General features: G+C 65.5%; 3 protein-coding genes across 6 annotated transcripts; 2 read left to right on the top strand and 1 right to left on the bottom strand.

Moving 5' to 3' along the window:
- Positions 1-1057: 1057 nt before the first annotated feature.
- PPM1J (protein phosphatase, Mg2+/Mn2+ dependent 1J) lies at positions 1058-9101 on the top strand. 2 transcript variants are annotated; one of them, XM_068660049.1, is made up of 11 exons: positions 1058-1174; positions 1352-1384; positions 2649-2775; positions 3005-3328; positions 3759-3871; positions 4934-5018; positions 6392-6510; positions 6692-6755; positions 6881-6988; positions 7152-7303; positions 7578-9101. In XM_068660049.1, the coding sequence occupies exons 1-11, from the start codon at positions 1092-1094 to the stop codon at positions 7723-7725; spliced, it is 1356 nt and encodes a 451-aa protein (XP_068516150.1). In that variant the 5' UTR covers positions 1058-1091; the 3' UTR covers positions 7726-9101. The 2 variants fall into 2 exon arrangements, with proteins under 2 accessions (XP_068516150.1, XP_068516149.1); XM_068660048.1 differs by having other exon boundaries at positions 1092-1384.
- A 708-nt stretch (positions 9102-9809) lies between these two features.
- RHOC (ras homolog family member C) lies at positions 9810-17648 on the top strand. Of its 3 annotated transcripts, none has more exons than XM_068660053.1 (5): positions 9810-9833; positions 15817-15974; positions 16236-16356; positions 16639-16769; positions 16978-17648. In XM_068660053.1, the coding sequence occupies exons 2-5, from the start codon at positions 15819-15821 to the stop codon at positions 17149-17151; spliced, it is 582 nt and encodes a 193-aa protein (XP_068516154.1). In that variant the 5' UTR covers positions 9810-9833; positions 15817-15818; the 3' UTR covers positions 17152-17648. The 3 variants fall into 3 exon arrangements, with proteins under 3 accessions (XP_068516154.1, XP_068516153.1, XP_068516157.1); XM_068660052.1 differs by lacking the exon at positions 9810-9833 and adding an exon at positions 10034-10187; XM_068660056.1 differs by lacking the exon at positions 9810-9833.
- Positions 17649-17727: 79 nt separating this feature from the next.
- On the bottom strand, positions 17728-24221 carry MOV10 (Mov10 RNA helicase). The gene is made up of 21 exons (XM_068660046.1): positions 23839-24221; positions 23041-23137; positions 22764-22894; positions 22434-22672; positions 22113-22353; positions 21785-21907; positions 21516-21669; positions 21252-21406; positions 20935-21111; positions 20683-20830; positions 20435-20596; positions 20238-20341; positions 19952-20049; positions 19743-19862; positions 19564-19666; positions 19278-19401; positions 19007-19198; positions 18853-18927; positions 18622-18747; positions 18411-18499; positions 17728-18321 (listed from the first exon to the last, which is right to left on the bottom strand). The coding sequence occupies exons 1-21, from the start codon at positions 24219-24221 to the stop codon at positions 18207-18209; spliced, it is 3156 nt and encodes a 1051-aa protein (XP_068516147.1). The 3' UTR covers positions 17728-18206.
- Between the last annotated feature and the right edge of the window lie 155 nt (positions 24222-24376).

Genomic DNA, 24376 nt, shown 5'->3' on the forward strand with positions numbered 1-24376 from the left:
TTAACAGTCTGCTATAATTAAGCAAGATCTAGCCAAGAGTGCAGGCTAAAGCACTCAGAGCTTTATGGAGCTAGCAGTGAGGTGCTTCTGCCCAGACCTTGCAGCATGGACGACCTGTACAGAAAGGAAGAAAGCAGCTCCCTTGGAGAACTGAGGGCACTGGAGCACGCAGGTCCTTGCAAACAAACTCAATTTTGCTTTACAGCAGGGAAACATGGTGTTTTTTCAGCGTTTTTTTTTTTTTTTGTTGTTGTTGTCATAGGAACCCAGAGGAAGGCAGGTGCTGAGGTCAGGCTGTGCCAGAACTGCCAGCTCCTCCAGCGGGAGCGCGTTACCCCGGGTCAGCAGGAGCTGCATCCCAGCCAGGGCTGGCCTCTTGCAGCCTGAGTGGAAGGAAGAGGTTCTGCTCCCAGCCCTGAGTCACGGCAGCTCCTCTGCAGGCTGGCTCGTTATTAATAGCCTGGCGCGATTGCGAGTGGGTTGGGTTTCACCGGGGAGCGCAGGGAGAGTGACAAAGCACCTGCCACGGGAAGCAGATGCCGTGGCGGAGTAGGTGGCTTTGCTGCAGCCCGGGGAGCACCAGGCTGGACGCCCCTCCGCTCACCGGCACAGCGCGGGGAGGGCAGCGGGCACGCGTGGGCAGGGGGAGCCGGCGGGCAGCACACGCGTGTCCCTCTCCCTGCTGCTCCTGCGCCTCCCCCGGCCTCTCCCAGCGCTGCCGGCCGCTGCCCCGCGCCGTGCAGGCTGCTGCGAGGCTGGCAGCGGGAGGAGCACCGGGAGGAGCACCGGGAGGAGCGGCGAGCTGCCCGCCGGGGGTCCCCAGCTGCGCCCCGGGGGGGCTGCGGCACTGACCTCGCCTCCCCCCGGTCCCGACTCCGCGTTGCGCAGGAGCCGGGGGGCCGGCAGCGGGGCTAACCCGGGGCTAACCCGGGGCTAACCCGGCCTGCGAGCACCCCGGGGGGCGCTGCAGCATCTCCCGGAGCGCGGCTCCCGCCGGGGGAGGGCGGTGGCGGCGGCCCCGGTACCGGGGCGGGACTCGGGGCGGGGCGGTGGGGCCGGGCTCGGCTCGGCTCGGCACGGCTGGGCCCGGCATGCTGCTGCGGGTGCGCTCGGCGGTGGGGCACCTGGTGGCCGGGCTGGGCCCCGGGGCGGGCGCGCAGCCCCCGGCCGAGCCCCGGCGCGGTGGCGGCGGCGGCGGAGCGGGGACCGGCGGCGGTGTCGGTGGCGGTGGTGGCAGCGGGGGGGCAGCGGCGTTGTTTTGCCGGCCGGCCTTCCTGCAGCTGACGCCCGAGGAGCTGCGCCGGGCCGACGACCACACGGGCAGGGCCGTGCAGAGCCCCCGCGACGGCCGCCGCCGCCTGCCCTGGAGCACGGGCTACGCCGAGTGAGAGGGGCTGGGGGGGGTGTGGGGGGCGCGGGGCTGGACCCCACCGCCCGTTAACGGTTGTGCGAGATGCCCCTGGGGGTGTTAGGGATGGATCGGGGTCGGGGGAGGGATGGGATGGGTAAGGGGAAGCCGGGGGGGGCTGCACGCCGCGTTCCCAGCTCCGCTGTTTTTGGCACCGATGTGCCCGGTGCCGCTGTCACCGACCGGGAACCGACACCGGGGGGAAGGAACTGCTCGAGCAGGTCCCGGGAGGGGGGAGGAGGGAATTGAAGCTGGTTTGGGAGCAGGACCTGACTCCCACTTCCCCTCCGAGGGCCCCGCTTCTCTTCTCCTTTTACTGGGGGGGAGTTTCGCCCCCGAGCTGAAGGCAGGTGGCAAGGCGGCCGGTACTGCTCGGTGACACCGCTCTGCTCCCGCATCCCGCACACAGCCGGGTCCAACCGGGGCCTTGGGAGCCCCCCGAGGTGCCAGCTGGCCGGGGAGCTGCTGGGGGAGGAGTGCCCCGTGCTCGATCTCTGCAGAGCAGGAACTTTGCAGGCTCCGGGGGGGAACGAAGGCAACCCGCCCTCTGCTCAGCACCAGGACTTCTCTTTGTGTCCCGAGACTTCTTTCTGCAAACCGCTTGAAAAGTCCGTGCCCAAATAGCTCTTGTGCACATTTACTGCCTCCCCCCCCACCCCGTGAGCAGGTTTGGCAATCTGGAGCTGAAATCTGCTTTGCCAGCAGAAGCTGCAAAAAGTCGATGCGAGTCGTTCTGCAAAAGTTCTGCTGGTTTCATTTTCATCTCCTCCCCTCTGAGCCACCTGCGCCCTCTGAGCGGTGCTGCTCTGGCGATGAGGCCAAAATCCCCTTGCAGTGTCTGAGCCCAGGCTGGCTGTGCGTGTGCTGAGGCTGCTGCAGGGTTTCAGGCATTTTCTCTGCTTGGGGCAGCGGTGGGGACCTGCAGCAAGGCCACCTTTTTTTTGGCCACCTCCCCGCAGGGGGACCGAGCGCTGCCACTGCTCCAGGTCTGGGGCCTCTGCTCACCTCGCTGCTGCTGTGTGGGACGGGATGGGAGCCCCTGTGAGGAGCAGGGATGGGGACAGGAATGGGGACAAGGAGGTGAGGTGCTGCTGGGGGAGCCTCTGCCATGGCCAGGAGCCTGGCTCACCCCTGTTCTCAGCCAGTGAATTAGGGTCGGGTTTTCCGGAGTATCCATGGACCAAACCTGATATTTTGGGTGCGAAAGAGTGAGCTTTAACACCTCCTTCCCCCCTTGCAGGGTGATAAATGCGGGGAAGAGCCAGCACAACGAGGACCAGGCGTGCTGCGAGGTGGTGTTTGTGGAGAGGAGGCCGAGCCCCAGGGGCCGCCAACCCTCCGGGGATGGCAGCGGGGAGCTGGATGGGGTGAGAGCCGCACGGGGGGAGAGCCGCAGCAGCTGCTGTGCCCTGCTGCTGGACTGGGGCTGGCTGGCACCGGGGGACACTGGCCAATGTGTCCCCGAGGAGCCAGCTGCCGGAGACGGTTCTGGGTGTCAGTGCAGGGCTGGGACATGCGAGGCAGAGCCCCCACTCCCCGCTCCCCATCATCTGCTTCCTCACAGCACTCGCTGAACCTTCCTCTCTCTCCCCGCAGGGCAGGAAGGGATTTTATTTCCACTACTGGGCTTTGTTTGATGGCCACGCGGGCAGCGGCGCTGCCGTCATGGCATCCAAAAGGCTCCACCTGCACATCTGCGAGCAGCTCCGGGACCTGGTGGACATCCTGCAGGACCCCTCCCCGCCTCCCATCTGCCTCCAGCACGACGCCAGGGCTGGCGCAGCCGAGCTGAGCCGGGCGCCCCTCACAGAGGACAACGGAGAGGTCCCCAGCGATGCCCTGCCACGCTTTCACCTGGAGAAAGCAGTGTCTCATGAGAGCCTGGTGATCGGTGCCATCGAGAACGCCTTCAAGCACATGGTGAGTGATCCCCAGACTGCGGGGACACCCCTTGGGTGCTGGCTGGGGGCGTTTGCTTTGCTTTCTGCCCCCTCCAGCAGGAGGCAGGTCTGCAGCGAGGGCTCCTGGCAGGGCGGCTCCTGCCCTGGTGTGCTGCTGTCCCCTATTTCAGGGGTTCAGGGCACAGAGGCTTTGGGCTCGGGGCCTGTGTGGGTGCAGGATTTGGTCACACTTCATTCCAGCAGTCCCCTCCCGTCTTGTTCTCTCCTGCCCTCTCCATAGCCCCAGGGAAGCTGTGCCCCTGCTGCCCACAGGACCCCAGGCTGTGTGGGGCGAGGTGCCCGGCCACAGCCTGACGGAGCAGCAGGATGCTATTTTGGGCTGCCTGGACCTCTGCTTGCTGGCAGGGGCTGCTGCTCGTGCTGCCCAGACCCGCTCTCTGTCTCTGCAGGACGACCAGATCGAGCAGGAGCGGGCATCCCAGAGCATCTCCGGGGGCTGCTGTGCCCTGGCCGCCGTCTACCTCATGGGCAAGTTCTACGTGGCCAACGCTGGTGACAGCAGGTACAGCCCCCAGCCTTCCCCCCGTACCAGGGCTTGCCCCCATTTCAGGGCGGTGAGGAGCTGGGGCTGTCTGGGGGAGGGCAGGAGCAGCCTGATCATGAGCCCTGAGGACAGCATGCCGTGCCACGCCGTGCCGTGCTGTGCCGTGCCGTGCCGTGCTCTCCGTGTTTGCCTGGTGTGCTGAGGGGCTGCAGAACATCCAGCAGGATGTGCAAATTTATGTGCAGACAAGGCCCAAGGGAGCTTGGAAGCCCAGGATTTTGCCTGACAAATGCATTTCCTTGGGTGCATTCCTGTAGTCGCTCCTGGGTGCGTTCATACCCCAGAAGAATCAGCAGGAAGGCAACTCGGTCTGACACAGAGGGCGAAGCTGGTTTGAACGCTTCTTGCCCTGGGATGGCGGAGGAGATCTCGGTACCTTGCTGCTGGGGGTGTGCAGAGTGGCGTGGGCAGGAGCCACGAGCAGAGGCTGCAGGCGATGAGCAGGGATTGTGCTCGGCCTCTGCCAGTCGGCCATGGGGTGCCGTGGGGTGCCGTGGGGCTGGGTCCCTGGAGGGGACTTGCAGCCCTTGACAGGACAGCGAGTGGGGCAGATGGGCCATGGTTATCAGATCCTTGGTGCCCCCAGACCCCCAGAAACATCTCATAAGCAGCCATCAGTAACCCATCAAACACTTTTTTAACCTGCAGCACTGGAGTGGGTGCGGGCTGGGCGCTTGCACCCCCATCCTGCTGCTGGTGGCTTCTGCCTGTCCTGTGTGCAGCTCCCCGCTAACAGAGGCTCTGTAACCCTCATGCTGCTCCCTCTCTAACCATATCCCTTCCTCTGGTTTGCTCTCCATCCCCTCTGCCCCCTGCTTCCCTTCCATTTTCCCGTCCTCCCTCCGGCTGTGCCAGCCAGGAGCCGCTGTCCCTGCAGCTGGGGCTGGGCAGAGGGCCCGCAGCAGGGGGGAGGACGCTGTGCCCCTGGGGCAGGGACCCAGCGGGGCTGCCCCGAGCTGAGCCAGCCCACCCCGTCCCCTCTCCTCCTCTCTAATCTCATCCTTCCATGTCTCATTGCAGGGCCATTATCATCCGTAACGGGGAAATCATTCCAATGTCCAGGGAGTTTACTCCAGAGACAGAGAGGCAGAGGCTGCAGTTTTTAGTAAGAAAGACCTTTCTTCTCCTCTCGTTCCTGCCGAGCCACCTCCTGGCCCCTCTGCAGCCCCCCGTGCTCCCTGCCAGGGCTGTCCCTGGGGGGCTGTGGGCACCCATTTGTCCTGGCTTGGGGGGTGCTGCTCGGGAGCTGCCCCCGCTTGCTGTGCCGTGGTTGCCGGGCTCCTGGCTCGCTGCGGGACTGGGAATAACGGGGTCTTGGCACGGCACCAGCACCGTGTTGGTAGGAGTGCCTGGAGCTGGTTCAGCCCATCACGTCCAGCTCCTGCCCCAGGACCACACGGTGTCCCCTCCCCGTGGTGGCACCACGTCCTGTGTGCCCACCAGGCTGCTTTGCAGGGGATCACGGCTCCGTGCCCCGCACCCGTGGTGTCCCCTTGTGCATTTGGGGGGCCGCAGCGCTGTGCTCAGCCCTACTTTCGTGCCTGGATGCCCCCTGGGGGGCAGCTGAAGTGTGCCGGCGGATTTCGAGCTTTCTTCCTGAAAGCTCCCTCTCCTGCTCGTCCTGGACAAACCTTTCCGTGCCGCACAATGAGACTTTTTAAGGTTATAAAGACCTCTCTGACGGCAGCACGGGGGAGGAGGAGGCGTTTCTGCTGGAGGAGGTCTTGCTGGATGGGATTTCCTGGCTTGCAGCGTATTTGGACACACACTAAGGCGTTTTTTCTCAAATCTATTTTTGAATGACCACGGGGAAGAAATTGCTGTGAGCAGGATCCTCTCCGGCCGGTGGCGATGCGCGGGGCCGTGCGGTGGCCAGGCCATGGAGGGGCTCTCCGTGCCTCTGCACCAACACCGCCCTTCTCCCTGAGAGCTCTTCCCCTTCCTTTCAGCTCCTCTCTTCCTCCACCTGCATTTTCCAGCATCATCCTGATCCCTGGTGCCTGCAGGCCGTGCTCGGGGAAGCTCCAGGGCTGCTGGCACAGGGCGTGCTGGGGTCTGCGGGGTGGGGGGTCTGTGGGATGCAGCTGAGGCCGACACCTGCAGGGTGCTGGGGAGGTGGCCCCAGGGCTGGGTCCCTGGGGGGGAGCAGCACGGTGACAGCTCTGGACGTGTTCTCCACAGCCAGGATGTGTTTTTGGGGAAGAAGTGTCCTTGCTCAGCGTTGGCGTGGCCACCTCGAGCTGCTCCTCTCCTTGGGTGTAGCTCAGGAGAGTGGCTCGGAGGCTGTGGCACCGCTCCCTGCTGGCATTGGGGTCGGAGCAGCCAATGTTACCCCCACCCCATTTCCCAGCAGGCTGCCGTGCCGGCTGTCCCGTGTGTTTTGGGGTGCCTGGTGGGTGATGGCAGCCCAGGGGGTGGGCGATGCTGGCAGGACCCCGTTCCTGGCACCACGGCTGAGCCCCCTGCTTCGTCCCGCAGGCGTTCCTGAGGCCCGAGCTGCTGGGGAAGGAGTTCACGCACCTCGAGTTCCCCCGCAGGATCCAGCCCAAGGAGCTGGGGAAGAAGATGCTGTACAGAGACCAAAGCATGAACGGCTGGTAACCCTGCTGCCCCCCGGGAGGCTGTCAGCTCCAGCCCCCTTCCTCGTGTGGGCCCTGGGGTGTGCCAGGCACCCGGTGTCCTGTCTGGGGACGCCTGGCCGTGTCCCGAGCGTGCAGGGGAGGTGCTGGAAGCTCTTGGCCGCCTGCTGACACGCTGCCTCTGGCTTGCTTTAACCAGGGCTTACAAAAAGATCGAGGAGGACGACCTGAAGTTTCCACTGATCTATGGGGAAGGCAAAAAGGTGGAGTGCGGGGCATGAGCTGTGCGGGGTGGGGTCCCCCTGCCCGGGAGGGGAGCGGTTTGGTGCCCCCCCTCCAAAGAAAAAAAGAAAAGCTTCAAGCTTTCTTTTGGTTTCGCCTTATCCAGGCTCGGGTGATGGCCACAATCGGGGTCACGCGTGGCCTGGGAGACCACGACCTGAAGGTGTTCAGCTCCAACATCCACATCAAGCCCTTCCTGTCCTGCTTCCCGGAGGTGAGCCTGGCTCTGGCTGCTCCTTGCCCAAGGGCTCCTGTGAGGGCTGGAGCTGGTCGGGGTGCCCGGACTCACAGTGTGCTTGGAGCATGTGGCGGTGCCGGGGGGCTGTCCGTGAGCCTTTTCTGCCCTCACCCTCGTGTCCTGCCCTGCTGGTTCCCAGGTGAGGGTTTACGACCTCACGCAGTACGAGCACTGCCCTGACGACGTCCTGGTCTTGGGCACCGACGGGCTCTGGGATGTCACCAACGACGAGGAGGTGGCCAGCGTGGTGATGGAGGTGCTGACGAGCTACGAGCCCAATGACCCGTGCAGGTGAGCTGCGAGTGGGGAGGGGACGAGCGTGGCCTGCAGGTGACATCCCCCTTGGTCTTGCTCCCTGGAGCAGCGTCGTGGCCACGAACCCGCTGGCCTTGGGGCTGTTGCTGCACAGGACACAACACGTCTGGGTGGCTCTGAGGGAGCCTTTCCTGCACCTCTGGCTCCTCCAGCTTCTCCTTCACTGCTGGGGCTGGCAGCGTGGTGCCTCGGAGCCTGCTGGCCGTGGGTTTGGGGTGCTGCTGACCCGTGCTGTGCTCTGCCCACCCAGGTACACGATGGTGGCGCAGGAGCTGGTGGTGCGCTCCAGGGGGGTCCTGAAGGAGCGGGGCTGGCGGCTGCCCAACGACAGGCTGGGCTCTGGCGATGACATCTCCGTCTTCGTGATCCCCCTGGGGGGCCCGGGGAACTACACGTGATGCCCCATGACCCGGGGCTGAGGGGCTCACGCTGCCCGCATGGACGCGAGCAGGACCCGGCGCCGCCTCGGGGCACCTCTCCCTTCAGCGCTTGTTTCCTGAGCTGCCCACAAGGAGAAACTTGAAGCCTGCAGCCCCCCCAGCCCCTGCCCAGAGCCCCCCTCACCTGCTGCATCCCAGCACCCTGCAGAGACGGAAGGGCCGCAGACCGAGCAAGGATGGGGCTTGGGGGATGTTTTTTGTGCTGCCACTTTCTTGATTGCTGTGAAGAGCCCAAATGCTCCTTGGCTTCTCAGCACGTGCTTGGTGCCTCGTGCTGGCCCAGAGGTGCTGGTTACAGCCATGGGGCTGGGAGGCTGAGCACTCCTACCTGGTGAGCCCTGTGCTTGCTGCTGCAGTCACCTCCTGCCTCCTGCCCTGTGAAGTTTGCACCACGGACACTGAAGCTGCTGCCACTGGGCTGGGTGCTGCGTCCGGATGGCTGTGGCCTGGAGGGGAGCCCTGCTGGCAGCTGGAACCATACCCAGCCCCGAGCAGCCCACCTGGGGGTGCTGGGGTAAGGGGTGAGCCCCACGACTGATGCCCCAGCCTCGTGCTTGCCCCCTTGGGCTCCTCTGGGCACTTGGTCTCGGAGGACGTGGCAGCGCTCGGTCCCTGCGGCGCATGGCGAGCACCTGGCAGGACGGGAGCTGTTGCACTTGCACGTGTCTGCCAGCCCCTGGCTGTGCCACGGGCTCTGCCCACCACATTTCTTCATGCCTTGGATCACTGCTGTGTTTCTCGAGCCAATTATTTATTGTTAACCGTAGAGCTGAGCTGGGAAGCGTCTGAGTTATTTCCCGGTACGGGGTGGTAGGAATACAGGTCTGTGTTCCTGAGCGGTTCTAATTTGGCCACTGCTGAGCAGCAGTTGCAGAGCAGCCCCGTTCAGCCAAGCTTAACAGCTTAAACACGCTGCATGGATCTGCTTAGCTGAGGGCTGGGAACCCACAATAAAAGCAGCTTGGTTGTCACTGGGGGAAAAAAAAAGAAAAAAAAAGGCAGCTCGGTCCTTTTCCTTCGTCTCAGACCGGTGCTGAGCAGAGCTGTAGCAGCAGTTTTCTCTCCGTGGTATTTTGTTCTGCACCCTGCACACCTCTGACCTGCACCTCCGCGGAGTGTCACATCCCAGCACAACGACAGGGCTGCTGTGTGGGGTGGTGGGGGGCAGCCAGACCCCAGCCCTCGCTTTGGAAGGTGCCGTGGCCCCGGCAGTTGGTGTGCTGCTGGCACTGGGTGCGTTCAGCTCTCGTCGGGTGTCACCTCTGGTGAGTGTTTGTCCCTTGTAATCAGCGAGATGTAAATAAACTGGGTGCACTCAGTGGCAGTGAAAGCCATCCAGCGAGGGTTTTAACCTGTTGATGTTTTTGTGCTGAAGGGGGCAGGGGGAGATGCTGGGACTGGAGCAGCTGCCCTGGCCTAGCACTGTTTAAATAAAGGTGCCACTCGCAATCCCACCGCAAAGACTCACTTGTAGAACTCCTGCAAAGAAGCCTTACCTAAAAGCCAATTAGCGCTGATTAATTTGTGTAGGCAGGCTTGGTAATCATGCGAGCTGCCGTCCCTCTGCCCTTGCACCAGCCCGAGCCCCCTGAGACCCTCACACATGGGGACAGGGGGGTCGGTGACCCAAGGGGCCCTGGCTGGTGAGCACCCCGGTGGTCTCCCTGCCTGAGGGACCCCTCCTGTGGCTGTGGAGCTGGGACATCCTGGGTGGGCTGCTTGCTGGAAGCACCCTTGTGCTCGCACCCCCGCCGTCCTGGTGCTCCTGGGTCGATGCTCGCCCACACAACCCAGTTCCCCCAGTTGGTGCAGCCCAGTTCCCCCAGTCGCTCTCGGGAGCCTCCCGCAGCTGCTGGGCGAGGCGGGCACGGGCTGCATTGAGCGCTGCCCCTGCGGTTCCCTTTCTCCCTCCGAAAACATTTCCTTTGGCGCCAGCTCCTGGCCTGGGGCTCGACAAATTACGGAGGAGTCGTCCCCGAGAGCCCAAAATAGAAACCGAGCGGGAGCCGGGACCCGGGCCAGGACCGGGGCTGCCGCTCCCTGCCCGCGCCGCGGGGATCGGGGAGGTCCGGGGGGATCCGGGGGGGTCCGGGACGGGAGGACGGGGGCTGGGGGCCGGTACCGGGGCTGCCCCTCTGCTCCCGTCGGTAACAACACCCGGGGGTACCTCGGAGGGGGGGCACGGGGCTGGGCCGGGGGCAGCTCGGGGGGAGCCGGGCTCAGCCCGTTGGGGACGGGGGCAGCGCGGGGCTGGGTCCCGGCTCGGCTCAGCCCGGTTCAGCCCAGCCCGGCCCGGCCCGGCTCGGTTCGGCCCCGTGCGCTCCGCCCCCCCGCGGGCGGCCCCAGACCGGGGCGGCCCCGCCCGAGCCTCGCTGCGGAGCCGGGGCCGGAGCCGGGACCGGGAGCGGCGGCGGAGCGAGGTGCGCGCAGCGCTCGGGGCGCGGGGACCTGGGGAGCCCCGAGGGGAGCAGGGGGGGGACAGCGCCGGGCCGGGGGCTTGGCGGGGGTCGGGGCTCACCGGCACGGGGGGGGGGCAGCGCTGGGGTGGGGGTCCTGGGCACGGGGAGGAGCCGGGCTCGGGGGGGTTCCCAGCTCGGGGGGGTCCCCGGGAGCTGCCCTGGGCAGCGGCGCGACCCGAGGGGGCGAACGGCCCCGGCCCCTCCAGAAAAAGGGACGAAGTTGGCTCCGCTCGCCGCGCAGCTCGGTGTTAAACATTTATCCGGGGAGGGGGGGTTGCAGGCAGCTGGGTAATGTCTTAGGAGCAGGGGCGCATTCCTAAAGCATGAGCGCGCCGCTGCCCCAGCGCACGGCGGCCCCCGGAGCCTCCCCGGAGCCCCCCGAGCTTTGGCCGGCTCTGTGCCCCCTGCCCCTGCCTCCAGGCGCCGTGGGGGGGTCCCGGCTGTTTCAGCGCACCTGGGGCTCTCCCCTGCTAGCTGCGGGCAGTGGGGTGACTGCGCGCCTTCAGCTGCTCCTGCCAGCCTCGGTGTCTGCAAGGAAACGCTCTTCCGAGTGGAGAAGGAGCCAAATTGCTCTCTGCCAACATCCTACCCGGGGCGTGGAACCCGCCTCGCCTGGCTGCTTGCAGTTTGCACTGGGGAGGCCCACGGACACGGAGGGTTAGGAAGGTGTTAGCAGATGTTGGCTGGCCCCGGGGCAGTGGCTGTGAGGCACTGCGCTGCTCCGGGCATCTGCTCGGGATGGGGGACCAAAGCTTTCAGCGGGGTCCCGGTGCTGCTGTGCGCAGGGGGAGGCTGGCCCTTGGTGGGGGATGCGGGATGGCCACCGTAGGATGTGCTGTGGGGAGGGAGGTGAGGACAGGAGGCAGACAGACACCGGACAGAGCCCAAGGTGGGAAGGAGGAGGGCTCGCTGCCACCTCGGCTCACCGGGGGGTGTTCCTTGCTGCCTGCTCCTGCTGTGCCACGTATTTTGCTCGTATTGCTTTCAGTGTGTCCGACTAAAATAAAACACAATCGGTAACTTTACTAGTTCAGCAGCAACACGTCAAAAGTTAGCTCGCCTTCTTTAGCCCAATGATGCAAAAAAGTCCAAAGTCCGTGGCTGTTGTCCTGAAGGCAGAACTGTGAGCTTCGTCTCAGAGCTTCTGTGCACGTGTGCTGTATTCACTGCTCCAGGAGTGGTCATCCTGCTCTTGCTTCCCTGGGTGCCATCGTGAGACAGAAGGCGTTTAAGTTAATTACAGGAAGACTCCTTGCTCCTGTTAGTGCCTGTACGATGTGTTGATTTCTGGGTATCTGCACACAAGCTGCCAGCCCTGCAAAAGAAGCCGTGTGGGATTTGCTGGGCAGTAAGCCCAGGGGGTCCCGGCTGGCACCGGAGGAGCTCTGCTGCTCTAAGGGCTGGAGGAGGCTGAGGGGGGAGCCGTGTGCTCCGCGGCATTTCTCCCTGGCAGCAGCAAGCAGCAGGCACAAGGCTTCCCACAAACACAAGCACTCAGGGTTTCGGGACCGAGATACGCCCAGGAGCTCAGAGCAGGGCCTCACTGCCGTGGTGTTTCGCTTTGGCACTGCCTTCCAGCTTCCCTTCCAGCTGGTGGATTGGTTTTCTGCTGCTGTTTAAGAATCCCCCAGATACCCGAGCCAGGAATTTGTCCAGCGCTGTGGGACTCACTGTGGGTGATTCAGGCACCAGCTGCGTCCCCCTGCTGTTGTCCCCAAACTCCTTCGGTCCCCTTGGAATGATTTTAGCTTTGGGGCCAGCAGGAGCCGTGAAACACTCTTGTGAGGCTCCCTGCTTTGCTGTCGCAGAGCTGCACACAACAGCTCGGTGGGGTGGGAGCCTCCCCCCGATGGGGTTTTTGGGGTTGCTGCCACCAGCCCCGGCCCCGTTGGGCTCCGGCAGCACCAGCACCGCCCTGTGCCTGCCCGAAAGCGGCTCCTGTTTGCCTCCCTCCTGGGGGCCTGTCCTGATGTGCCCTCGCCTGGCGCGTTTGGGGCTGTGGCAGCAGCCCTTTGCACACACAAAGCCATGTTTAGAAGTGGAGACAGCCTGTCCTCGGCTGCTCGGGGTGGAAAACCTTGTTTGTGTTCCCTGCTGGTGTTTCGTGCTCTCCGGGTGCCACGAGCTCCCTTGGATCTCGTCTGCCTTACGGGTTGCGCCGCCTGGGCCGAGGGCCTGCGCTTTGGGGGATTTGAAACCCCGCTGAATTCCTCGTGAATATTTTAGCCTTGAACCTGGTTTGTGTTGCAATTAGCTCGGCTCCTTCCCAAGCAGAAGTTAAATCAAAACAGTCTGAGTACCCAGGATGCCTGAGGACCCAGGGCACTGTTGTTTGTTAAACCGCCGCCAGTTCAGCAGGAGCTGAAGACACAGCAAGGCCGAGTGGACAGAAACCTGGCTCGGGCCCTTCAAAGGCTCCGTTTCCTCCCGTAATGCTGGGGGGGCCCCAGGAGCCGGGCCGTTGGCTTCCCTCTCCAGCTGCGAGCTCTGCAGTTTTGGGGACGTAGTGGGCTCGGTGCCTGAAGTGGTGGGGTCCAAATGATGGTGCTGAGCGTTTCGTGAGCCCCTGGTCCTAGAGGCTCCAGGACTGCTGGGCCGCTGCTGGCCCCAGGTGAGGGGGGCTGCAGAGCGGGGCCGGCCCTGCCGTGGGGAGCGCTGGGTGTCCCTGCGAAGGTCTGGTGCCTTCTTCAAAGCCTTAACGCCTCCCTCTGCCATTTCCTGAGATCCTGTAACAGAAACTAGACGAAAGATGCATCCTGCTGCAGAGGAATTCCCCGTTTCCTGCTCAGCAGGAACTTCGCTTTTTTGAGACACGGGGCTGGGGGGAGGCTGATCACGTAACAGCTGTGCCCGAGCCCTCGCTGTTTTTGTGACGATGACTTTAGAATAGCTGCTTGGAAGACGGAGCCGAGCAATTTTGTTTCGGTTTGCAATTTCTTGGCTTGCCGGAGGTGCTGCCCGTTTGGGGCCGGGCTGGGTGACCTCCGGCAGTCAGCTGGGTCGGTGCTGCTCAGCGCCGGGTGCAAGCAGGCAGGTGCTGCTGTGTTTCATGCACCCCGTGGAGGAGCACGAGGTGTCTGAATTGAGGCACCCGCAGCAGCGCTGCTCCCACTGCACCCTTGGGTGCTGCGTGTGCCAGGCTCGCTGCAGCTGTGGGCAGGCAGCAGCCCTCGCAGGGACCCCCTGGGTGTTACTGGGAGAAGAGTTCAAAATCTTCCCAGCCTCCTCCCGCCCTCCCTTTGGAGGCCGGCCTCGCATTAGCAATGGGCTATTTCTGGGCCGCTCGGCTGAGTAATGGAATGAGTTGTGCGGAGATTTTGGGCGGGTCGGGGCCTCTGCCCCGTGAGTCACCCGCGGGCAGGGCTCGAGGCGCTGCTGGGGCCCCCCCCTGCTCAGGGTGGGTGCCGGCCCCGGCCCCAGCCCTGTCCCGATCAGCTCCTGCTGGGGGCTGTGGGAATGGGCTGTGCTGAGCCAGCAGCCCCCAGCACACCGCGTGGCTCCGCGCAGATCAGATCTCAGGTCCGATATCCCGCGGGCTCGGCACGGGCAGACCTCGTCTCCCTGTCTGGACGCGGGCTGCCTGCCTCCGCTGCTGTTCTCTGTTCCCTGTGCTGCAGATGCGTCTCCCCCTGCCTTGTGCTGGGTAGACACCAGCGCTTCCCGCAGCACCTTTCCTCCTCCATCCCTCTGAGGTGCGGAATTGCAAAGCACCAAATCCCAATTTGCCATGGGTGAGGGCATTTCCTGCTGGATCTTTTTGCCCACAAGCGTTCCTTTTCCTGTGCTGCGGAGATGGAGGCAGGGGAGCAGATGGGTCTTTGCCCAGACGAGAAGGATGGTTTGCAACAGGGGTGATGCATTTCTCGTATCCCAAGGGACACAAACCCCCCTCCCTGAGGGCAGGAGACTGCTCCAGCCCTGGCTCCATACTCAGATGTGGTGCCTCCTCCCCCGGCTGTTTGCCCATGCAGGGGGGCAGGAGGGACCCTGGCCCTGCTGGGGAGCCAGAGCCCGTATCTGGATGAGACCTTTGCCTCCCGCTCGGTCTGCAGGAGCTGCGCTGGTGCTGAGCCCTTGGGGGGAGGTTGTGGGAGGCTGCGGAGTGGGGCACAGCCCTGGGAGGTGTCCGTGGGGCAGAGGCAGCTTGGCGGTGACCTGCCAAGCGTGCAGATAAGAGGAGCTCTCCTCAGCCTGCTTTGAAATGCAAGTCAGCCGCAGTGTCTAATTTCTTAATCCCTCGCTTGCAGCTAATTACAATGCAGCCTCGCTCGTGTTTTTCTCTTTTCCTTCCTTTATGCCGGGGCAGGGTATGTGTGTAATCACCCTGGGAGTCGCCAGCTTCTCTCACAGGAGCCGTTTGTGTGCTGGGCTCTGGCTGAGTGCAGCGCGGGGCATTGCCAGGGTCCCGAGCAGGCTCTGGGGGAGCGGTGGCAGCTCCGAGCCGTGGGTGTACGCGTCCCTCCCACGGGGTCACGGCTGCTGAATCCCCCCAGCACCTCCTTTCCAGGGCTGCCACACCTTTCTGGTGAGCTGCAGCCTCCCCGGCCCGCAGAGCAGCGCGTGCCCTCCCAGGGATTAAACCGTGAGCTGTCATCGTGCGCCTTGCCCTGGATTCCTGCAGGGATGGAGGAGTAATGGTGTCACAAGGGGGCCTAAGAAATAGGTCGGGCTCCAGACCGAGGTTTCTGGGGCCTGGAGGTGTCAGAGGGCTGCTGGGTCCCAGCCCTGCTGCTCCATCAGGCTTCAGGGCAGGTGTTTCCTGGCATCCTGCTGGGCTGTTCCCAGCTTCAGCTGTGGTTGCAGTCCCTAACTCAGGGATGCGAGGTGTGCTCTTATGGGGGAGCAGCCATTTCGCTGGGGGCAGAGGGCAGCCGGCTTGGCTGGGGGGCTCGCTGAGCCGTGGCTGGCAGCGTCCCCTGCCCCAGTGCCAGCTCCTGGCCGGGTGGCAAAGGCTCCTTTGTGACAAGGCTGGGAAGGGGCCAGCCCAGCGCCCGGTGCCAGGCGCAGGTTGGGCTCACTCAGGGCCCCAAAAGCTCAGTTTGGCGCGCTCCTGCCACCGAGCTGATTATTTCGGAGCCAGTGAGCATGCCCGGGTGACACCCTGAAGAATTTATAAGCTGAAAATAAAGCCAGAGGGTGTGTGCGACTGAGGTCAGCACACAGCCCGTGTGCCCGGGCTGGGGACATAGCGAGAAAACTCAGCTGGGGGAGCTGGTGGCTGGGGCTGGGCAGCCACCCTCTGCAGTGCTACGGGGTGAAAGGGGCTCGTCCCGGTACGGTGTTTTTGCAGGGGGTCCCCAAATGCAGCCTCTGCACCACTCACGGAGGCTGGGCCACTGCACGCAGCGCTCCTCACGGTGCTGGGTGTAAATGTGGGGCTGCTTCCAGCTGCACTGCTCCCTGCAGTGCCTGTGGGCTGCTCTCCTGCTGCCCTGGAAGCTGCTCACACCGAGGTGTGCCGTCGTGCCTGGTCCTGTGCTCCCTGGGGCAGCTGCACGAGAGACCCCAGGGTGTTGGGGCCAGGAGGCAGCGGGTGCACGGGCTGCCTGTGGCCATGGCCCTGCTCACCCGTCCCCTCCTGGTCCCGCAGCGATGGCAGCCATCAGGAAGAAGCTGGTGATCGTGGGAGACGGTGCCTGCGGGAAGACGTGCCTGCTGATCGTGTTCAGCAAGGACCAGTTCCCCGAGGTCTATGTGCCGACGGTGTTCGAGAACTACATCGCTGACATCGAGGTCGACGGGAAGCAGGTGAGGGGCACCGGAGCTGGTCCCATCCCCCTGTTCCCGTGGCTCTATGGGGTGGGTGGTGAAGGAGCGAGGTTCGGGTGGCTCTGATGCTCCCTGCACCAGCAGTGCTTGGGAGGGAGCCCTGCGGCTCCTGGGTTTCTGGGTCACCCCGAACCTGCCCCAGTTTGAGGTTACAGCCGAGGGAGATAAAGTGCTGCTCCGGGCCCCACAGCCTGCCTGCAGGGTCTGCGAGCTTCTGAGCCATGTCCCTCTGCCCCACAGGTGGAGCTGGCGCTGTGGGACACGGCCGGACAGGAGGACTACGACAGACTGCGGCCCCTCTCGTACCCAGACACGGACGTGATTCTCATGTGCTTTTCTATCGACAGCCCGGATAGCCTCGGTAGGGCCCAGGGAAAGAGGGGGAACGTGGGGTCCTGCAGAGCTGGGTGCTGCTGGCTGAGCCCCTGCCGCCACCCTGAGCTCTGTGCCTTTGTGTTTGGGTGTTTGGGGTGTTTGGGGGTGTCGGGTCTCCCCACTGCCCCCCTGGCTTTATGTATGCTCTGAGAAGATGCTGGGAATGCACGGGGCTGGGGAGCATGGGGAGGGCACAGCTTGGGCTGGGACCGCGCTGCTGCGCACCCCAATGCCCCTTGGCTCAGGGGGTGTGTGCTGCCTCCCGCAGAGAACATCCCGGAGAAGTGGACCCCGGAGGTGAAGCACTTCTGCCCCAACGTGCCCATCATCCTGGTGGGGAACAAGAAGGACCTGCGGAACGATGAGCACACGCGGCGGGAACTGGCAAAGATGAAGCAGGTGAGGAACGCGCATCCCGTCGGGGGGTCCTGGCTTTGGGGTGTGCGAGGGGCCGGGGTATGGGGGTCCCTCTCCCTGTGCCACCTCCCCGGGGTTCCCTCCTGCAGCGCCCGGTCCAGGCGCTGGGGGATGCCCCGCCGGCCGTCACCCTGCTTCTCGCTGCTGTCATCGGGCGATGTTCCCAAACCTGCTTTCCGATGCCGTGCAGGAGCCCGTGAAGCCAGAGGAGGGAAGAGACATGGCCAACCGCATCAACGCCTTCGGCTACCTCGAGTGCTCGGCCAAGACGAAGGAAGGCGTGCGGGAAGTCTTCGAGATGGCCACCCGCGCGGGGCTGCAGGTCAGGAAGAACAAGAAGCGCAGGGGCTGCCCGCTGCTGTGAGCGGCCGGCCGGCGAGGCGGGCACAGCCCCGAGCAGCGTCCGGACACCGCAGCCAGAGCTCATCCCGCCTGAGAGCTGCCCCAGGTAGGCGGGCAGCCCCGTGCCCTGCCGGGGGGGCAATGCCTTCAGCTCGGCAGCTCCGTGGCGCCCCGTTGTACAGCCATCCCCCCGGCTTCGCCTGTGCCCTGCGCTGGGCAGGGCTCGCGGCCCGGGGGCTGCTGGGCACCCCCCCATGGCTTGTGGCCACGGTCTGCTCGGGCCCTCTGGCCCTGCCTGGGACGGTCCCACTGGGGTTTTATAGGGACTTCAGCCCTGTCCGGGCAGAGCCATGCCACGAGGAGCCGGAGCCAGGCCCAGTTGCTGCCAGAAGTGCCCCCCCCAGGGCCCGGTGCCGGGGCAGGGCCTTGTCCAGCCACCTTCGAGGCTGAATCGCTACGGACTTAGCACCAGTAAATTGAACTGTGTAATTGGGAGAATAAATGCAAAGTGGTATTTCAGTAATGGCAGCGCTGCTTCCATGGCCTCCTGCGGGGCTTGGTCCGTGCCCCTCATGCCCCCCAGGACTGACACCAGCACTCTCAGTGTTTTCTCTGTTTATTGGGGGAAAGAAGGTTGTGTGCCCGCACACCGCCCAGCTTGGGGGCCAGGCGAGAGCAGTCAAAGGCAATTGGCTTTCTTTGGCTGTATCAAAAATTGATTAAAACCAAATAAAATTGGTCCGTGGTCCCACTCTGCAAAGGAGGGTGGTCCTCAGCCCTGCAGTCTGGGTCAGGCTCGCAGCTGGCAGCCGCAGTCACCTCTCCCCTGCCACAGGGACCCCGGGCAGGGCCCAGCACGCACAGCCTGGGCTCTGCAGGGATGCGTGGGGAGCCCGGGGGGGACCCGGGGACAAAGTGGGGGGAGCAGGAGGCTGCTGCAGCCAGGGGCCAGGTCGGGGTCGCAGGAGCTCCGCGGGGCTGCTCCCACTGAGGGGTTTTCCTTTGGGGAAGCCCCACGGGTCAGCAGCGTGCGGAGCTCCTGAAGGACGGCCCGTGAAGCCCAGGGGTACCTGGCTGCTAAGTGCTGAGGTGCAGGGAGTTGAGGTGGGCCGCGAGGCTGTCCTCCTCGGGGGTCTCCTCCTCGAAGGGGTAACCCGTGTAGCCGCCCTTCTCCTTGCAGTACCTGAGGAACCTGGTGGGCACAGCAAGGGCTGAGCACGGCCCCGCGCCCGGCCCTGAGCAGCAGCAGCAGCAGCAGGGGGCAGCCGGGGGGAGGCTCACCTGTGCCAGTGGGGGTCCGTGCTGAGGACGACCGGGTTGCCCACCACTATTAGCAGAGCCTTGGCCCTGGTGAGGGCCACGTTGAGTCTCTGGAGAAGGGAACAAGAGCGAGGGCTTCACCATGCAGCAGCACCTCCCGGTACCGGGTTCCAGGGCTGCTCCTGGCTGCAGGCAGCGGGGAGCCGAGGGGGCTGCTCGGGGGGCGCCGTACCTTGGGGTTCTTGAGGAAGCCCAGGTTGAAGGTCTGGTCAAGCTGGAAGTACTCGCTGCAGCTGCGCACGGTGGAGATGAGGATGACACGGCGCTCCTGGCCCTGGAACTCCTCCACGGAGCCCACCTGGGGCAGGTGGGGGTGAGCGGCTGCTGGGGCACCGCTGCCTCCCCCCAGCCGCACATGGGAACCCCCCAGGCTGAGCTGCACCGGGGCTGGGCCCCTCTCTACCTTCAGCTTCCTGATGTCCGGCAGCGCCCTCAGGACGGGGTCATGGGTGGTGATGGCTTTCTGGATTTTCTCCACCTGCAGAGGCACGCGGCACGCTGCAGCAGCATTTTTTTTGGGGGGGATGCACCACCTCCCGCTGCCGCCTGCCCCTCACCTGCTTCCTGTAGGGAGCAATGATGCCGATCTCCTTGGGCGAGATGGTGGGGCAGCCCCGCTTGCCCTGGCTCTGCAGCAGCTTCTTGAGGTATTGGACCAGGACCTCGATCTCAGCCGTGTTGAAGAAAGAAGGGCTCTTGGCTTCTCTCTGGTCTTCCCCGCAGACCCCGTGGAAGATGATGGGGAAGCCCTGGGGGCGCAGAGACTTGGGGTCAGCGGGGCTGCAGCTCGGGGGCTCCTCCCAGCCCCTGCCCTGGCGCCCCCCTCACTTTTTTGGGAAGCTCATCCCAGGCACAGTAGAAGTTGCGAATATCAAACTCGTCGCCCTCACAGGCCTTCAGCTCACTGTCGTAGAAGAGCTCATTGGGGATCCTGAGGATGGCCTCGTGGGACCTGGGAGAGGTGGGATAAGCGTGCAGGGGGTGGCCCCAATGCTCTCCCCGGGCACTGTGTGGGGTTTGCCCCATCTCCCGCACAGGCTGGGGCACCCCTGGGAAGGGGACCTGAAGTGCGGGGCAGCTCCCCGTCCCGGCCCCACTCTCGCCCCATCCCCACCTGTAGTTCCAGAGCAGTTTGGTGACGAACTGCGAGTTGTAGCCATCGCTCGACTTCTTGTACAGCGCGTTGTGCAGCATCAGCCTCTCCAGCAGCGAGGTGCCTGCACACACCAGACCCGTGGCTCCCCGCCGTGCTGCTCGGGCACCGGCATCGCTCCCATCCCTGCCCTCGCTCACCCAAGCCGTGCTCCGTGGCCAGCGGCGACCTCAGGACGGGGCCCAGCTGCTGGGGGTCTCCTGCCAGCACCAGCTGCCCCCCGTTGGGGTTGCTCTCCGGGTCCATGGCAGTCAGGAGGCCTGGGCGGAGGGAGCTCAGCGCTGGCTGCGGGGTGGGGAAGGGAAGGGGGGAGCCCGGGGGCCGTGATGCTGACCCGGGAGCCACTCACCAGCGATAGCGACCACGCTCTCCGGCTCTACCGCGTGGCCGCACTCGTCGATGAAGACGTGGGAGAAATAGCGTGGGGGAAAGTTGGCCGATGCCAGCCTGGGGAAAGGCAGCGTGAGGCTGTGTGAGTGGTGCTGCCTGCCTGGCCAGCCTTCCTCCCCTCACCATCACCATCACCCTCCCCGGGGCTGCCCCGCTCTCCTGCATCCCCTCCCTGTTGCACCCCAGCAGGGAAGCCCCCCACTGCCCAGACACGATGCAGCCCCTGGGGACGTGGGGACTCTGACCTTCCCGCTGTCACCAGCGTGGTGATGATGATCTGGTAGCGCCCCAGGAACTCCTTGCTGGGGTACACGTAGCAGTCCTGCTCGTCGTCCCTGTTACAGCAGGGCTGGAACAGGGGGGGTTAGGTGGGAGCTCCCTCCCCTGGGGCTGCCAGCCCGGTCACACTAGGGGGGTGCTGGGCAGAGGGGCACGGACCTACCCTGATTTCTGTAGGCACCTCCCGGTAGCTCCTGGAGCTGGCCATGATCCTGTAGACGTAGCGGGGGGCGATGTCCGTGATGAGGCGCTGGCACAGCAGGTCGGCGGCGCTGTTGGAAGGGGCGCAGGCCAAGATCCGGGCGTCCTTGAAGCACGACCACACCTAGGTGGGGAGGAGGGGGTGAAGGCGCTGAGCCCCTCGGGGCCGGCAGCAATGCCGTGAGCTGGTCCTGGGCCCCGGCCGCTCACCTGCTTGATGGCCTCCACCAGGGTGACTGTCTTGCCAGTCCCAGGAGGCCCAAAGATGAGGTATGGGGCCGGCCTGGACATCCCCGTCACGATGTTCATCACGGCTCTGCGCTGCTCCTCGTTCGTCTGCAGCTTGCGGTCAAACCAGCTGTGGGAGCCGAGGCTGAGTGTGCTGGGTCCCTGTCCCCCTGTCCCCCCATCCTGTCCCATCCTGTCCCCACGGGGCAGCTGGCCCCAGGCATGAGGACTCACCGGGGCTGGTAGGGGTCCGAGATGAGAGACTTGTTGCAGGAGGCAGAGGGGAAGAGGAGGCTGGCCAAGCCCTGCTGCATGGACAAGGCTGCAGCCCGGTGCTGGACCTGCAGCGGCAGGCGGCTGAAGGTGAAGGTCACGTCGAACTTCAGCTTATTCACAAACTTGCTCTTTAACCTGGGAAGGAGCGGCATGAGCCGGGCGCGGGGGACGCTGCCCCACGGCCTCCCCTGCCCTTCCCCACCCGCGCCCGGCCTTTGGCACCGAGTGGGGCTGCCGGGGCCCTGCCAGCCCAGCTGGGAACGGACACCACTCACTTGGAGGAGAAGCCCAGCCTGACCTTCTCCAGCTCCACGTCGTGCACGTAGCCCTTGTACTGGACGAGCGGGGAGCTGTCCCGCTCGCTGCTCAGGCTGACGAAGAGGTGGTCGCCCCTCAGCACGGACGGGCGGTTCTCAGCCACACCGGGCACCTGCACCAAGCGGCCAACATGATGCCAGCGTGCCACCAGGGCCACCCCGAGCCCCTGGGGCTGCCCGGCCGGACGGCCCCCTCCTGCCTCAGCAGCTCTCCCTACTCACATCGAGGACCAGCAGCTCCCTGTCCTGCACCATGGTCACCTCCTGCATGTCGTAGCGGCGGATGTCCACCTCCATCTGGATCTCCTCCAGGTGCAGCAGCAGCTGGAACTTCTGCTGGTAGTTCCCAGCGTGTAGCGGTGCCTCCAGCAGCGACCTGGGGGCCAGTGCAGGGGGTGTCACCGTGCCCCACGCAGCCCCGTAGGACGCAGGGGCAGCAGAGGGGACATGCACAGGCCAGGGAGGCGTTGCCCCTGCCCATCGGCACTCACAGCATCTTAACCCAGCTGGAGGCAGGGTCAGTCTTGGGTCCAAGCTTGATTGTCTCGTTGAGGCTCTTCGGGTACGGATAGGTGTTCAGTGGGATTTCTTTCTCCAGCTCGTTTTTCAGGGAGCTGGGTAGAGGAGAGAGCGGTGCTGTGGGGACAGCCAGGCTGGGTTCCCCCCAGCTCTGTGACCACCCATGGCCCTGGCAAGTCACCAGCGCTGTCCCCAGCCACTGCCCAGGGACAAAAACACCATCACAGACAGCCCGGGTGCTGGAAAGCCGGGTCCCTATGAGCTGAAAGGTCCCTGGAAGAGCCAGGGCCCACCCCGTACCTGACGGGGGGCACACCCTCCTCGGTGATGACCGTGACGGGGCGCTGGAGGTTGGCCTGGTAAGGCTCGAAGGACGACGTGGGCCCCAGCTCCTTGGCCAGCTGGCTCTGAGCGATGGCAGCAACGGAGCGCCCGATGCTGAAGAACTCGCCCGACTCCTTGGCGAAGTCGAACACCACCACGGCACGGAAGAACCCGTTGTACTTGGTCAGGCACCGCACCTGGATGGGGTGCGTGCCGCCTGCGAGGAGGGGAGAGCTGGGGGCCTGCGTCCTGCGTCCCCTCCCAGGGCCGTGCACCGAGCAGGGGCTGGGGCCGTACCTGGCGGCAGCAGCAGGGGCTCGCCCTGCGTCACCCCGTGCTGGTCCAGGAAGGAGAATTCCCGCAGGCGGCGGAGAGAGTGGCAGTTACGCAGCCTCACGGCCTCCGTGCCCTGGTTCTTCACCTGGATGGTGACCGTCCGGGGCTGGCCGAGTGTCACATCGAAGCGGATTTGCCCGTTGGCCCGGTCATGTTCTGAGACGATCTCTACCCCGTGCTTCCCTCGGATGAACTCGGCCCTACAGGAAGAGTGGGGTCAGGCTCCCCTGGCTGGGGCAGGGGTATCCAGGTCCCCGTGGGCAGCCACGGGCAGGGTGCCGGGGGTCCTACCACTTCTTGGCACGGCTCGGTGACACTTGCGGGCCGGTGCTGGGCTGCTGGCCTGAGGCAGCGGGTGCAGATGTCTCTACATTCTTTCTGGGTCTGCGGTACTGGTCTGCCACCACCACTCGCTTCTTCCCCTGCGAGGAGCAGCGAGCATCAGCGTGGTGCCGGGCACAGGCCCCCAGTGCGTGCCCGGGTCCTGCCGGGGGCTGGGGGCTTCTGCTGAGCCTGTCCCTAGGGCTGCGGGAGCTGCAGCATGGCCCCAGCCCAGGCCCTCCCTCACCTTCTTGAAGTGCACGGACTCCCCGTGCACCTGAGCCTGGTGGGTCACCCTCAGGGCGTACAAGATGCAAGAGAAATTGGGCATCTTTGTGTCAGTCCTGCACATAGAAGAGAGAGAAGGTTTCAAGTGGAGACGAGAAGGGCTGGGCACTGGGGAGCTGGGAGGTGCGGGGAGGAAGGAGGTGAAGCCAGGCCCCTCACCCCAGACATTCTCTCAGTTTTGGGGGGACAGAGGGAGAGGGAAAAGGACCGGGGTTTTTCCACCGGCCCCCCAGATGTAGCAAACCCTCCGTCCCCGCAGGCTGCTCGGGCAGCACCGCGCTGTGCCACGACACCACACGGCTTCCTGGCCCCTGTCTGTGCAGGGACGGCCCTGGCCCCGGATCCTCGGCAGCGGGGGCTGCCCAGGGGGCACCTGCATGGACGGGGGGGGCTCCCCGGCTGCTGCGCCCCCCGCAGCTCCTCCCGCAGCGCCGTGAACGCTGGTGAACGGCGGGGACATTGCCCCGGGGCCAGCGGGCGAGGAGGGGGCGTGCGGTGCCCCGGCCGTGCTCGGGGGGCTACGGGGGGGTCCCCGCAGCCGGGATCGTCCCGGCACGGCCGAGGGGAGGCGGAGGGGAGCGGGGGCACGGGGCCGGTGAACGGAGCGGTCCCCGCGGTCCCCAGGGGGAGCGGCCGCCCGGCAGAGCCGGACCCCGGCGCTTTGGGGTTTGGGGCTCTGGGATCCCCCTCTCCGGGGGCTCGGCAGCGCTGGGGGCTCCGTCCAGCCCCCCCGGGGGGGGGGGGTCCCGGCGCTCACCTGGCGCGGAACTCGCCGCCGTAGATGGTGCGCAGCGCGTCCCGGCGGTTCTCCTGCTCCCGGCCCGTGTCCCGCAGGAATTGCACGAACTGCTCCCCGCAGCGCCTCGCCTCCGCCACGCTGAACCGCGGCATGGCCGAGCCGAGCCGGGACGTGCCGAGCCGAGCCGGGATGTGCTGAGCCGGGACGTGCCGAGCTGAGCCGGGACGTGCCGGGCTGGGGCTGGCTCCGCAGGGAGAAACGAAAGCGAAAGGGGCTGAGCCCCACGGGCCCGCCCGCTTGGGACCGGGGCCGGGCCGTGGGGGCGCTGCCCCCGCCCAGGGCCTCTCCGCCACCCCCCCCGGGCCCGGCCTCGACCCCGATCCCGACCCCTGGTCCCGCATCCCCCGCCCGGCCCCCCGATGGGGGGGGTCCCGGGGCTGAGCCCCCGCCGCAGACTCTGAGAGCGGGGGGCAGCGGCAATGCCGGGGCCGGGCCAGCCCTGCGGGTGCCCCGTCGGGCAGGGGGGGGGCAGCCGGGGTCGCTGCCAGGGCTCCGA

The sequence above is a fragment of the Anas acuta genome, chromosome 24, assembly GCF_963932015.1.
Source record: "Anas acuta chromosome 24, bAnaAcu1.1, whole genome shotgun sequence".
NCBI classification, from domain to species: domain Eukaryota; kingdom Metazoa; phylum Chordata; class Aves; order Anseriformes; family Anatidae; genus Anas; species Anas acuta.

What these genes read in the sequence shown, in the direction of transcription:
- PPM1J (XM_068660048.1), top strand. Translation starts at nt 1,092, where the DNA reads ATGCTGCTGCGGGTGCGCTCGGCGGTGGGGCACCTGGTGGCCGGGCTG. An exon ending in GCAGCGGGGAGCTGGATGGG is followed by an intron (nt 2,776 to 3,004) that starts GTGAGAGCCGCA and finishes CTCTCCCCGCAG; the next exon opens with GGCAGGAAGGGATTTTATTT. An exon ending in TCTATGGGGAAGGCAAAAAG is followed by an intron (nt 6,756 to 6,880) that starts GTGGAGTGCGGG and finishes CGCCTTATCCAG; the next exon opens with GCTCGGGTGATGGCCACAAT.
- MOV10 (XM_068660046.1), bottom strand. Translation starts at nt 24,221, where the DNA reads ATGCGGGACCAGGGGTCGGGATCGGGGTCGAGGCCGGGCCCGGGGGGG. An exon ending in AAACTGCTCTGGAACTACAG is followed by an intron (nt 19,402 to 19,563) that starts GTGGGGATGGGG and finishes CACCTCTCCCAG; the next exon opens with GTCCCACGAGGCCATCCTCA. An exon ending in ACGGACCCCCACTGGCACAG is followed by an intron (nt 18,322 to 18,410) that starts GTGAGCCTCCCC and finishes TGTGCCCACCAG; the next exon opens with GTTCCTCAGGTACTGCAAGG.
- RHOC (XM_068660053.1), top strand. Translation starts at nt 15,819, where the DNA reads ATGGCAGCCATCAGGAAGAAGCTGGTGATCGTGGGAGACGGTGCCTGC. An exon ending in TCGAGGTCGACGGGAAGCAG is followed by an intron (nt 15,975 to 16,235) that starts GTGAGGGGCACC and finishes TCTGCCCCACAG; the next exon opens with GTGGAGCTGGCGCTGTGGGA. An exon ending in CGACAGCCCGGATAGCCTCG is followed by an intron (nt 16,357 to 16,638) that starts GTAGGGCCCAGG and finishes TGCCTCCCGCAG; the next exon opens with AGAACATCCCGGAGAAGTGG.